The sequence below is a fragment of the Zingiber officinale genome, chromosome 1B (genome assembly GCF_018446385.1).
Source record: "Zingiber officinale cultivar Zhangliang chromosome 1B, Zo_v1.1, whole genome shotgun sequence".
NCBI classification, from domain to species: domain Eukaryota; kingdom Viridiplantae; phylum Streptophyta; class Magnoliopsida; order Zingiberales; family Zingiberaceae; genus Zingiber; species Zingiber officinale.
This window is the reverse complement of record NC_055986.1, coordinates 4,195,094-4,210,040: the sequence shown is the minus strand read 5'-3', so window position 1 is coordinate 4,210,040 and position 14,947 is coordinate 4,195,094. Positions and strand designations below refer to the sequence as shown.

Below are 14,947 nucleotides of genomic sequence, written 5' to 3'. Positions count from 1 at the left end.
TGTACCAGGTGCAGTTAGTTGGGATTTAATCCCTACTTCTGATAAATGACTCCTAAATTCTCCCAAGAGGTACTTGCCACTACGATCTTACCGTAGTGTCTTGATACTTTTACTTTGTCGTTTCTCCACATCAGCCTCGTACTCTTTGAACTAATCAAAGCACTTAGACTCGCGACACATCAAGTAAATATATCCGTATCTCAAATAGTTGTCTATAAAATAGACAAAATATTCAATACTACCTCTTGTCTGGATAGTCATAGGATCACACAAATCAGAATGAACCAATATCTTTGACTCCATACCCCTTAGACTTGAAAGCTTCTTGGTTATTTTTCCTTCCAAGTAAGACTCGCAGGTTGGAAAGATTTCCACTACTAATGAACCCAAAAGTTCATCAGCTACCAATGAATCATACTCAAGTTAATATAACCTAGCCTTAGATGCCAAAGATATAATTGGTTCATTTCCGAAGGTTACTTTCTCTTAAAGTTAGAAGATGTGTTACTAATTTCCATTTGTTGCATCGTGAGAGTTATTGGATTTATAAATTGCCAACCAACGTACCAGAACAGATAACTTCCCTCTTTTTCTTAATAACAACTTTGTTAAAAGAGGCAGAATATCAAGTTCTTTGAATAGTTTAGAAACTGAAAACCAGTTCTTTCTAAACTTGGTGCGTAAAGATAATTACTCAAAAATCCATGTTTTATTCTTATCAAAAGATAAACATCTCCCACTGCAACAGCTACCATTTTTACAGTAGTGCTCATGTAGACGGTGTTTTAATTTTCATTTAGTTGTCGGGTTTCCTGGAACCCTGCAATGAATTGCGGACATGATTAATGGGATCTGTATCTACACTCCAGGTTCTGGTAGATAACACCACTAAACATGTTTCAACTAATGAATCAAATACACCTATATTGTTCTTAGTTCTAAGAAGACAGTCTACCTTAATGTCCAAGTCCTATATCCAATCATTACAATTGGGACTACTAAGCCTTTTCTATAGTATGACTACTAGGGGATTGACAAATATTTAAATTCTAAGAATCACAAAAATATTTGGTCAAGATCAACTCCTTAAAAATCCCCATGAATTTTGTATGCCACGATAGTGTGGATGTATACAAAATTGAAGAGGAGATTTTATTCATTAATTTTATTATCTCGTCATCTTTACTTTATGACGAATAAAATTAATAGTTGATCTGTCTTTGATCAAATATTTGGTCAAAAACTTTTGAATTAAAAAAAATATTGATTCCTCAAACAATATTATTTAAATTCACCAACACCTCAAAACACCGTGAATTTTGCATGCCACGTTAGTGTGGACGTATACAAATTCAACATTTGTAAAAGGAGGGTTTTAACCCATTAATTTTATTATCTTGTCAACCTAACTTTTTGACAAATAAAATTAATAGTTGGTATCATTTGGTCACACAAATAATAGCAGTGACTCCGATGGGGAGGATACTATTAGATGTGTCTAAGTGTATACCATTACTTGACACTAAGTCCATTAATAAGATTATGCTCCTTCCGTTGGGGAAGATCACACGCTCTTAATTAACTTCCTATAGTCATCCAAAAATGGAAGTCTGTTCTAGTGATCCACAAACAAGCTCATTCGTTATGGAGGAAGGCACTCAGAGCCAACGCGCAAGCTTATTTGCATCACTTACAAACCAGTAATGGAGACCATGGGATTTACTTAAAATTCCTCTCCCACTTAGTTATTTATAAATGAGGAATTTTAACTATGCTAGCCTACTAGTCATGTATACTAACATGCACACACAACACAATATAAAAGCAATAAATAGAAAATCTAATTTTCAACTATTATGGCTTTTATCTCTAGTTGTCCTCCGTGTGTTGTCATCCCAAGCTGCTGTCATATTTGGCCACTACCACCAGGTCTAGCTGTCGCATCCATCTTGCTCCTAGTTCCACGCTTTGCAAGATTCGATCCGCGACATAAATAGAATTTTACATTTTGATCCTATATTCCTCGAAGGAATGTACATGTAAACTAGATCGAACATAAAATAAAATTTACATCCATCGATCCTATATTCCATAAAAGGAATGTACATGTAACTAGATCAAAAATAAAATCCTAATAAAACTAAATACAGCTCCTACTGTATTTTATAATACAATCATGCACACACAATAAAATGCCCTTGATATGTCCAAGGGTCCAATCACACACATAATAACTATAAGCCATAATAGTTGGATCCTGCATCCACAAAGTTAGCACATCCTACTATTATCCCGCCTAAATTATGTATGGCTGTAATAAAGATACAATATACCAAATTGACTGGGAGAAATGCTCAGCTGTCAATTTGTTGGTTGCTACTCAGAAAACCTAGAGGTTCTACTGTACAAAAATTTTGTACAAAGGTCTGAACCTTTTCCTAGCTACCATGTGTTCTTTTAAATTAAATTTTGGATCGCCTATGAAACTTAACACGTTTGATCCAAAACTTAATCTATTCGTTCTTTTAGGTTTTGACTTGGGTCTCCTGTGGAACTTAACACGTTCGACCCAAATCACCTTAAGTTATTAATTCCATTAAATATTAATTTCCATAATTGGTTCCCAGTACTGACGTGGCGAGGCACATGGCCTTCTTGGATATGGGAGCAACCACCACCGACTAGACAAAACCTTTTATGGAAAGCTAATATTTAATTTCCTAAAATAACTTTAGGTTAACCGAAAAGAACAATCAAATCACAAAGGGAAAAAAATAAAAGAACACTATATCGAAAACAAATTCGAAACTCTAGAATCGTATGCCTCTTGTATTTAGTATTATTTCCAAAAATAACTAGTATGATGCGGAAACAAAAATTACTAGTTATACCTTTTAGAAAGACCTCTTGATCTTCTACCGTATTCCTCTTCTAACCTCGGACGTTGTGTGGGCAACGATCTTCCGAGATGAGAACCACCAAGCACCTTCTTCTTCCTTACAAGTTTCGGCCATCAAAACTTCTCCTAGGATGAAGAGGTTCGGCCACCACCACCATGCTCCAAGGGATGCTAGAAAAGAGGTTTCTTTTCTCTCCTTCTTCTCCTTCTTAGATCCGGCCACCAAAGCTATCTCCACCATGAGAAGGTTTCGGCCACACAAAGGAGAGGAGAGGAAAGAAAGGGTCGACCACACCCAAGGAGAAAAGAGAAGAAAAAATAGAATAGAGTCGTTAGCTATGAAGCCTCCTCTACCCCCTCTTTTATAATCTTTGATCTTGGCAAATAAGGAAAGTTTAATAAAAACTTCCTTAATTCTTTTGCCATTGAAAAGGAAAATTTATTTTAATTAAAATAATTTTCTCTTTTCAAATTATAATGGCCACTCTTTCCCCAAAACAAGGAGAGTTTTAATTAAAACAAAATTAAAACTTCCTAATTTGTTTCTAGAAATTTATAAAAATTTCTCCAATAATTTTAATCCCTTCATGATTGGTTAATAAAAGAAATTTTATAAATTAAAATCTTTCTTTTAAACATGTGGATAATTTCCAAAAGGAAAGTTATCTCTAAAATTAAAATCTCCTTTCAATCTACAAATAAGGAAAGATATTAAATCTTTTCTTAATCTTTTATAGAAACTAATAAAAGAGAATTTTAATTTTTAAACTTTCTTTTAAATCATGAATATAATTAAAAGGAAAGTTTTTACCAAAATTAAAATCAACCTTTTAATCTACAAATAAGGAAAGAGATTTTAACTCTTATCTTAATCTTTTGTAGAATCTTATAAAATGAAGGATTTAAATTTTTAAACTCTCTTTTAAATTATATTATCCACATAAGAAAAATTTTAAAATTAAAATTCCTTTTTATTTTAATAGGGCCAGCCACATGAATTCACCCATGAACATACCCATGGCCGGCCCTAGCTTGGTCTCCAAGCTAGCTTGGCCGGCCCCTATAGGATGGGTAAGAAGGTGGGTATAGGTGGGTATAGTACTATATAATTAAGAGGCTACGATAGGGACCGAGAGGAGGAATTGGTTTTGGTCTCTCGATGAAATTAAGCATCCCGTGTTCGTCCCGAACACACAACTTAATTTCATCAATAATAATTCATTCCACTAAAGAACTATTATTGAACTACCGCACCAATCCCAAATTACATTTTGGGCTCCTTCTTATTATGAGTGTGTTAGTCTCCCTGTGTTTAAGATAACAAATGTCCACTAATTAAGTAAGTTATTGACAACTCACTTAATTAATATCTAGCTCCAAGAGTAGTACCACTCAACTTCATCGTCATGTCGGATTAAGTCCACCTGCAGGGTTTAACATGACAATCCTTATGAGCTCCTCTTGGGGACATTCTCAACCTAGATTACTAGGACACAGTTTCCTTCTATAATCAATAACACACACTATAAGTGATATCATTTCCCAACTTATCGGGCTTATTGATTCATCGAACTAAATCTCACCCATTGATAAATTAAAGAAATAAATATCAAATATATGTGCTTGTTATTATATTAGGATTAAGAGCACACACTTCCATAATAACTGAGGTCTTTGTTCCTTCATAAAGTCAGTATAAAAGGAACGACCTCAAATGGTCCTACTCAATATACTCTAAGTGTACTAGTGTAATTATATAGTTAAGATAAACTAATACCTAATTACACTACGACCTTCCAATAGTTTGTTCCTTTCCATCTTGGTCGTGAGCTACTGTTTATAATTTATAAGGAACCGATAACATGATCTTCTGTGTGTGACACCACACACCATGTTATCGACAATATAAATTAATTGAACAACTACATTTATCATAAATGTAGATATTTGACCAATGTGATTCTTATTTCTAGATAAATGTTTATACCAAAAGCTAGGCTTTTAGTATACATCCTAACAATGATGTCTGAGGTTATTGAGTTTCCCATGAACAGCTTGTCTCCAGTGGCTTCTTCAAAGTTGTGGAGCAGCTCCTTATTGCAGCAGATATGTCTGGTGGCTCCAATATCGATCCACCATTGCCGCGGGTTTGAACTGATTAGGTTCAACTCAGAGACCACAGTGCAGAAGTCGTCCATTTCTGATCCCTCGTTCAGGTTGGCCTCCTGCTTCTTCTTCGACTTCCTGCACTCCGAAGATTTGTGACCCACTCGGTCATAATTGAAGCACTTCCCAGAGAACTTCTTTTTGTTGATGCCTCCTCTGGGTCCCATCTTGAAAAACTTAGGGTTCTTTCGTTTCGAGCTTTGACCATGCTCGACCACGTTAGCTTTCACAGTAGCCTGAGAGAACAGTTTTCTCTTTAAACTCTTGTTGTCTTATTCGATACGAAGTCGAACAATGAGTTCTCCACATTTATCTTCTTCTGCTTGTGCTTCAAGTAGTTCTTGAAGTCCTTCCAGTCGGGAGACAACTTCTCAATGATAGCAGCCACCTAGAAGGGTTGACTCAGAACCATCCCTTCTGAGTGGACCTCATGCAAGATCATCTAAAACTCCTGGACTTGGCTGATTATCGTCTTGGAGTCAACTATCTTGTAGTCCAAGAATCGACCCACGATGAACTTCTTGACCCTTGCATCCTCTGTCTTATACTTCTTGTCCAAGGACTCCCACATCTCCTTAGCCATTCTCTTCATGCTATACACAACGTACAGCGAGTCGGTAAGACAGTTGAGGATGCAGTTTCGACAAAGGAACTCAGAATAAGTCCATGTCTCCACTGCACTGATGGTTTGCACATCAACATCCTCAGTAAGTTTGGGAGGGTCCTCGGTCATGAACCGAGCTAGGTTGAGCGTGGTCAGGTAGAAGAATATCTTTTGCTAGCACCTCTTGAAGTTCAGTCCACTGAATTTCTCTGACTTTTCTCTGTGGTTGATTGACACAGTTCCAATCGTGGCGGAGGGGGTCTATACGTGTTGAGCCTGTTGCAGCTCAACATTCCGTTCTGTGATCATCTCAACAGAATCGAGCCTGTTTCATGATTGTTGGATCAACAATCTGTTGCCGGAGATTTTGGGGGCTGAGCTGAATTTAAAATTACACAGAATTTAAATTCAACTTACAATAAAGATGACCTGAGCGGATAATCTCAGGCTGCCAGTAGGGGTTGATTTCTGCCAAGTGATGAAGGTAGTCTGCACAGTGTTGATAGAGCGGGCTGATCGCCCGAGCAGCACGAGCGGGCACAACAGATCAGAAAGGCTGACGAATGAAGCAACACGATCGGGAGGTAGAAAGAGGCAGATCAGGCTAAATAGTCGTCCGATAAGAGAGACCGACCAAGCAATAGGGTCGGACGGGTAGTAAGACCGACCGGGCGGGTAGACCGAGGCCTGCGATTGACGTAATTTCCTTGAAACAGATTTGCCTACCTCCGACAGCCTCCTTATATAGGAGCTCAGATCAACGATAACGTTAATGGTTGATTAATGACCATTACTTGTCCGAACAGTGAAACACCCACCGTCAAATTTTGCCCCAATCGGTTTGACATTCGACACGTGCAGGTCGTGCCCGCATACGAGTCAACATGGTTCAGTGCAATCCGGACCCTGGATTTGCACCCCCCCTGCGCACCCACACATGAGAGTGAGCCTCTTCCCATGCATTTGTTCACATCCTCAATGCATGTGAATCAATATAAACCACCCAACATGCCATGAAATTCCCAATATGGGACTAAAGTCCCATTCACAATGGAACTTCTATCCTCTTCCACCTCTTCTCCATTCATACATATTCAACAATAACGTCCTCGTTGATGGGTAGCAACAATGGAGGGGGTCCTCATCACTTGTGGGAAACAACAATGGAGGGCACCAATGGCTTACCGAGGGGGATGCATGAAGTTTCTCATTGCAGAGATGGTTGGAGAACTTTAGCTATCCTCGTCAACGGACAACAAAAGTAAAGGGGGTCCTTATCAGTAGGCAATGATAGCGAAGGTGCGTCGATGGCTTGCAAAGGTGGACACACAAAGTTTCCCATGATATAGATTTAACGTGGCTTGCAAAGGGGAGGCGTGACATGTAGGTGAGGGGTAGTATAGTGAGAGTGAAATAGAATTTTAGGGTTTTAATTGAAACAATATTTAATTAATTAATCAACTCTTAAGTTAAATAAAATAATTTAAATATACTTTCTCAATATATATATATATTAAAATTATAAATAAATTTTATTTATTTATTTATTATATATAGTTTCAATCTATTATTATAATTAATATTATTAATTATATTTAATCTATTTAGAAGGAATTTTAATCAAATATTAAATTATTGATTTAGTCTTCATTCTTAAATTTTAATCATTCTATCCAATATTAAATTAAGTTTTAAGAATTTTTAAGAGTATCTCATGATTGTACGATTCAATACCGAATTGGCAAAATGAACTATTTTTATTGGAAACATTCTGATAATGGATTCCTTCGGAATTTTTATAATAAATAGAATATAATCAAGATATTTACTATCATTTAAAATTGTATCATAACATAATTTCTATCTATACAAAAAATGAATACACTCGTCCCTAGTGTCCCCGTCAATTCGTCCCAAGATCAACACAGAGGAGGTAAATCACGGACGACTATTAACCTTTTGAATAATGACTAGCACATAAGAGAGGTATTAATTACCTCGGCTTTACCGAGATTCGAACCTTAGACCTCATTGTGGCAACACCTCATGCGCTAGCCACTAGACCCATCCAAGGGGACATCTATACCAGTACCATAATATCATATTTAGGAGTGAGATCATAATGAGAGATAGATAGAAAATCAAGGATATGAGTAGGAAACAAATAATATCTATTTTAGTTCTATCTATGAGTTCGAATCTAGCGCCTCTAGCGCTTCGATCAATCAATTCCTAAGCCAACACAGAGGAAGTAAATCATAGATGACTATTAACCATTAATACATATGACAAGACATGAGAGGAGACATACTCGAACATGTCAAAGATCAACTCTAAGGGGGCGCTTGATTAAATGATGGGAATGACTATGAGTATGAGTTTGATAGTAGGGTGGAATGAGAATAGGAATGGAAATGAAACTCATCAAGTTATATGAGTTTGGTTAATTTTCATAAATCAAATAATCATTCCCAAAATATTATTCTCAAACCCATAATCCAAACATTATTTTTTACTATCATTCTATTTCCTCATTCTCAAACTCATCAATCAAACATCCCCTAAGAGATCATATAACAATATCCAGTATGTTAACTATCATACGGCTTCGAGAAAATTTATTCTACATTAAATCACGATCTTATAAATTGTGCTCATGGCGGCTACAACAACAACAACAGGGAAAAAAAAAAAAATCTCTAATAGCATGACCTGATTTTTATTTTTAATTTTTATTTTAAAAAGAGACATTTGTAAAATTTATGAGTTCTTTTAATTTTGTACCCCAAATATTTAAATCCACAAAGACTTCTATGTGATAGATCAAAAAGTTAGTATTCGTGGAGCACCTACGTGACTTATCAACTAAATTGACTAACATGACTTAAATAAAGGTAGAGTTAGGCGTGTAGATAATTCTGACATGAACGATGGTGAGAGTGGACCTAGGACTTTCACATTTGAGATTCAAATCAAGATGAAGATTATTAGGGTTAATGAATTGTGCTTATACGAATGACTTAACGTGTAACTTAATGTTTAGGAATGACGCAAGCAATTAGGAATTCCTACTTAAGATATCTTGAAATGCTGCAGTTATGCAATTCCTGTATTAATTATGTTTTTTTTTATGAATAATTATTTAAAAAATAACTATGGCCGGAAGGTTTGAATTAGTGAGATTGGATGTGCGTTTCAGGTCCGGAGACCTATTCGGCAAATGCAAATTCAACAATTATCAGCCGTTGATATTGTTTACTCCGTCGTTCGATCCAACGCTTAGGGAGGAGCGCACGTCATAGATCCGCAACCGACTCATGTTGGCCAATCACCGACGTCTTCCTTCCTCTTTATATACTCCACCCATCGCGGGTTTACCCATCTCATCTTAATCTCAATCTCCTCCCCGCGTTTCCGGTTCTTGTAGCTCTTACCCTCGATCGCGATCTCCCATGGCTCCCAAGGCCGAGAAGAAGCCCGCGGAGAAGAAGCCCGCTTCCTCCGACAAGCCGGCGGAGGAAAAGGAGAAGAAGACCGCGGCCGAGAAGGCCCCGGCGGAGAAGAAGCCCAAGGCCGGAAAGCGTCTCCCTTCCAAGGACGGTGCCGCTGCCGCAGGCGACAAGAAAAAGAAGAAGGCCAAGAAGGGTACTGAGACCTACAAGATTTACATATTCAAGGTGCTCAAGCAGGTGCACCCAGATATTGGCATCTCCAGCAAAGCCATGTCGATTATGAACTCGTTCATCAACGATATCTTCGAGAAGCTCGCGCAGGAGGCCTCGCGCCTTGCCCGCTACAACAAGAAGCCCACCATCACGTCCCGTGAGATCCAGACCTCCGTCCGTCTCGTCCTCCCCGGTGAGCTCGCCAAGCATGCGGTCTCCGAGGGCACCAAGGCCGTGACCAAGTTTACCAGCTCTTAAATCCATTGTATTTTGGTTGGGTCTCCCTTGGATCTTTGGAAGATCTGAGACTCTAGGGTTTTTTCTTATTTTCTAATCGTGCTTTGCCTTTTTTTTGTTTTTTTGGTTCTTGATGGTAGATGAATGCTCATGTAATATAGTAACTCTGACTCGAGAAACTATGGATGATGGGTCTTTCAATTAGCAGTGTTTGAAGGTTAATATGTTGACATATGGTGTAGGGTTGTGCGGGAAGGAGTTGTTTTCTGTATTAAATGCTTCTCTTAGGATTTCAGAAATGTGTTCTTGATCATCTTTGAGTAATTTGGTGATTTCATTGTGATCATCGTGGTTGTTTGTTTTTGTTGTATCCTGTAGATTAATATCCCTGCTCTATTTTATGCAATGCAATATCAAAACACTTTTATTGTAGATTAATATCCCTGCTCTACAGGATACAACAGAAACAAACAACCCCGATGTATCATTGTTCTTTATGCAATGCAATAAAAGTGTTGTATTATCATTGTTCTTTCTGAAGAGCATGGATATTAATCTACATAGCCCAATGATAATACACCACTTTTATTGTAATCATTAAGTAACTATGTCAGTGCTTAGGACAGTCAACAAAAAAAAAAACAAAGCCTTTTAATCTCATTGATGATATTCCCAGACAAGAATGGAGAGAGATGTGTGATTGGACATCATCTGTAAATTATATCAACAAACTGAGCCAACTTTTAATTCCATTTATTGATGAAAGACAGTATTGAGCTGTTCTAGCAATGGAGCGAATGCGAAATCATGGAATCAGAGTCAACATAACAGACATCAGAGGGGAGAGCCGAAACCACCACCGCCAGGAGTACATATCTGGAGAATCTCTCCAGCATCCACCTTCACAGTGTTTTTCCCACCTAGATACACCCTTCGCTTGTCTCTCTTGATCAGATAGTTCGTACCGCGTGCGCCATCTTTTCCACCTTTTAGGCCCCTCGGTGCATGTACTCGCCTCTCAGAAAGGATGCTGACCACAATCTGTTTCCTGAACTCTATTTCCCGAACCAGTCCATCTCCACCTCTGTGATACCCAGCACCGCCACTGTTTTCTCGTAGTCCAAACTTGTGAAGAAGAACAGGATATCGCTGCTCAAATATTTCCGGATCTGTCATCCTAGTGTTGGTCATGTGGCATTGGACTCCACTAGTTCCATCCCAAGTTGGCCCTGCACCGCTTCCGCCTCCAATGGTCTCATAGTAACCAAAGGTGTCATCCCCGAACGTTAGATTATTCATGCAACCCTGGGAACAGGCACACGCTTGGAATGAAGTCAGAATAACATCCGTAACCCTCTGAGACGTGAGCACATTGCCACCGACTACCGCTGCCTTGTCACTTGGTGAAAGAAAAGAACCGTCAGGAATGTGAATTGTTACAGGAGCCAGGCAACCTTGATTTAGTGGTATGTCCACATCCACCAAGCAGCGAAGGCAGTATATAACTGCTGCTGCCGTTACTGCCTGAGGGGCATTCCAATTGCCATAAACTTCTGAGCTAGTCCCTTCAAAGTCGAAAGTAGCTTCGCCATTTTTTGCGTCAATACTGAGCTTCAAGTGGATAATAGAACCATCATCCATATAGTCTTCTTCCTCGACTACAGTGGATCCCGTTTCTCGTTCCAACTTTGCTGCGACTGCTTTAAGCATCTCTCTTACAGCTTCTTCAGCATTTTTCTGAACATAGTTCATGTATGATTGAACAGTTGATAAGCCATACTGATCGATGAGTTCTTTGATCAGTGTAATGCCTCTCTGGTTTGCGGCTACTTGAGCACGGAGATCAGAAAGATTGTCTTGAATCCTGCGAGTTCCTGGGATTTTGTTGCTCGACTTTTCATCAGAACATGGATTTATAAGCAGGTTAATTATTCCCTCTTCTTGGAAGATACCCCCTTTAACAAGTTTGAATGCTTTAATCGTAGCACCCTCCTCCCATAAAGATTTTGAGAATGGTGGCATGCTTCCTGGAGTTATCCCACCAATTTCTGCATGGTGTCCTCTGCTGGCCACAAAGAAAACCAATTTGTCATTGTCAAAAACAGGAGTTATGACGGTTATGTCAGGAAGATGGCTTCCTCCTGCCGAAGGATGATTAGTAACAAGAACATCCCCTTCATGAAGATCGTCGTTCCAATATTCTAATTGCCAACAAACTGTGCTTGACATGGCTCCCAGATGAACTGGGACATGAGGAGCGTTAGCAACAAGCCCTCCGTCCGGGCCAAAAAGGGCACAAGAAAAATCCAGCCTCTCCTTTATATTGGTAGAAATCGAAGTTCTCTGGAGAGTCCGACCCATCTGCTCAGCAATCCCCATAAACCGATGGTTGAATATAGAAAGTTGCACAACATCCGCGACCTTTTCTGTGATATCAACAGTGGCCGAGGCAGAGTGGATCTCAATTCTTATATTACCATACCTAGTAATGCTTGCTACACAATTAGGTTCCACAATTACTGTACTATTACCATTCATAATGATTGCAGGACCAGGCAGCACATGACCGTATCCTAACTTCTCTAGCTTGAATAATGGGGTCTGATACCACTCTTTGCCAAAGAAAATCTTGTATGATCCTTCTGGTTGAGGACTGGTACGAGATGTTTCCAACTCCCTAGGCTTCATGATGTTTGTGACACCTACACCACGAACCCTGGCATCACAAATCAGAATTTTCCTATTCTGCAGCTTGAATCCATACTCTTTCTGGAAGATCCTTTCAAATTCAACTGCATAATCATCCACACCTGTTGGTTTTTTTACCATGATGGCTGTATCTGTACCCTCGTATCTCAGGTTCAAATATGTTTCTGTCTTGATGCTTTCTTCCCCAAAACCTTGATCCCTGAGTTTTCCTCTAACTTGAGTTAACAGGACAGACTCCCTTCGAGATGCCTCTAGAACACTATCAGTGCTATAAACTGCAGAATATGGTTCCTGTGCCTCCTCAACAACATCAGCCAAGCCCATTCCATAAGCACTCAATATTCCACAAAATCGGTGAATAAGGACTTCAGACATACCCAGTGACCTGGCTATAGCACAGGCATGCTGTGGACCTGCACCCCCAAAGCAAGCAAGTGCATGATTTTTTGTCTCATGGCCTTTCATTTCTGTTAGCTGACGAATAGGCCTACACATTGTTTCGTTAGCGACATTCACAAATCCAAGAGCAATTTCTTCAATTGTCATATTCTTTACTGAAGAATCTTGGCTCTTTCTGTAAGAATTTATATCAAGTGCTAACTTGGTGAATTCTTTTCTGGTGGCTTCCACGTCCAAAGGCTGATCCTCATTTGGTCCAAAGATGGAAGGGAAAAAGTCAGGAATAACAGTTCCCAATATTAAATTAGCATCTGTGACTGCTAATTCCCCACCTTTTCTGTAACATACTGGGCCAGGGTGTGCACCAACTGACTCAGGACCTACATGGAAAGAACCAAATTGAAACTTAAGCTTGGAGCCACCACCGGCAGCCACAGTGTTTATGGCAAGCTGTGGTGCTTGAATTATTGCCCCGGCAATTTGGGTCTCAAGTACTTGCTCATAGCTTCCATCATAGCGACTAACATCAGTAGACGTGCCACCCATATCAAATCCAATGAGAGGTTTAGATGTTTCGAGTTCAAAGAGGGTTTGAGAGTAACCAACAACACCCCCTGCAGGACCCGACAGGACAGCTTTATGCCCAGAGAACCTTTGTTCTGGTGCAAGACCACCATCTGATTGCATAAACAAGACATTTACCTTATTGGCACCATCTTCAAACCTAGACATAAATCCTGTGAGGTATTCTTTAATAACAGGTGTCAGATAGGCATCCACAGTAGCAGTTAGACCTCGAGGCACAGCTCGGACCATGGGAGTCAAAGCTGAAGATAAAGACACATGCCTGAAACCCATACTCAGTGCTAACTTCTCGACCAAAATTTCGTGCTGAGGGTAGGTGTAGGAATGCATTAAGACAACAGCCAAACAGTATATTCCTTTGTCAAGCAGATGTTTCAGAGAATAGCGCAGCCCATCTATGTCGATGGGCTTTGTCACCTTGACAAGCTCCCCAGATATGCCTTCAATCGAAGAAGTCACATTCTTCTCGTCGATGACAAGTTCAATCCTCTCATCAACCTCCACAACTTCCTCATAGAGATTTGATGGTTTTGAAACTGTAAGGTCAAAGATCTTCGGCCGCGCTTGGTTACCAATCTGGAGCAAATCTCTGAATCCACGAGTCACACAAAGAGCAATACGCTCCCCTTTCCTTTCTAGGAGAGCATTTGTTGCAACAGTAGTGCCCATCCGGATCCACTCAATCTTCTCAGTAGGGATCTTGGATGATCTAGGAATCTTTTGACCAGTGAACTCTTCCAGGATTCTCCGTATTCCTTCAATAGGAGCATCATCATAGTTCAGAGGATCCACTGATAAGAGTTTCATAACACACCCTTCTGATTGTCCAGGGACTTCAGCATAGATATCAGTAAATGTTCCTCCTCTGTCAATGCAAAACCTGAACTTCCCCTCCTTTAAGCTTCCCATTTTCTACTGTGGTATCTTTGAGAAAAGAGCTCTGAAGGCAAGTCAAGATATAAAGATTTGCATGCAACAAAATACTATCAAACAATAGTCTAAGCTAAGTCTTTAGACAATATTATTTTTCCAATAAATAAAACAGGCAAATTGTATATCATCATCCCTGATCAGGTTATCATCTGTCCTCTTTGATTACGTTTTTATCATCAAGTAAAAGCTCAATCTTTATTTTAAGATATGAGACCATATATTCAACGCAGTTCAGTGCCCTATGATGGCGATTTCCAGATACAAAGAAAATGATGAGTAAACATAATGAATCCAAGAGACTACTATTTTTAACTTACAAGTTAACATTTTAATTCATTGCCCTAAAATGAACATTTTCAGCTTGAAAGAGAGCGAGAGCGAACGTAGTCGATTCATTTGCCAGAGTAAAATTTTCAAAACAAGCATTCAATTCAGTCCACTATCTCCCGATCTTCTCATGAGCTATCAAATATCTCCGACGCGATTAAAACACTGAAAAACCACAAATCTCCCGGATCATTTCCCTTTTCGAAACCGTGAAACATCTACGCATAAAGATACGATCGAGAACAAACGATAAGCGACGAAAACAACTGATAGATCAAATGAGTCAAAATCGAGGAAGCTCGCAGTAGATAGAGAAGTGGCTGTTGAGATCTTACCCGAAGAAGAAGGAAGTGGTAGGCAAGCACAGGGCAGAGAAGAATTCGGCTCGGTTGGGATTTCTAAATACTGCCTACTTATCTGTTT

At 39.2% G+C, this 14,947-nt stretch overlaps 2 protein-coding genes across 2 annotated transcripts; one reads left to right on the top strand and one right to left on the bottom strand.

Moving 5' to 3' along the window:
* Nucleotides 1–9,054: 9,054 nt before the first annotated feature.
* Nucleotides 9,055–9,917, top strand: LOC122047439 (histone H2B-like). The gene has a single exon (XM_042608749.1). The coding sequence runs from the start codon at nt 9,122–9,124 to the stop codon at nt 9,590–9,592; it is 471 nt and encodes a 156-aa protein (XP_042464683.1). The 5' UTR covers nt 9,055–9,121; the 3' UTR covers nt 9,593–9,917.
* A 386-nt stretch (nt 9,918–10,303) lies between these two features.
* Nucleotides 10,304–14,947, bottom strand: LOC122047430 (5-oxoprolinase-like). The gene is made up of 2 exons (XM_042608737.1): nt 14,860–14,947; nt 10,304–14,204 (listed from the first exon to the last, which is right to left on the bottom strand). The coding sequence occupies exon 2, from the start codon at nt 14,171–14,173 to the stop codon at nt 10,406–10,408; it is 3,768 nt and encodes a 1,255-aa protein (XP_042464671.1). The 5' UTR covers nt 14,174–14,204; nt 14,860–14,947; the 3' UTR covers nt 10,304–10,405.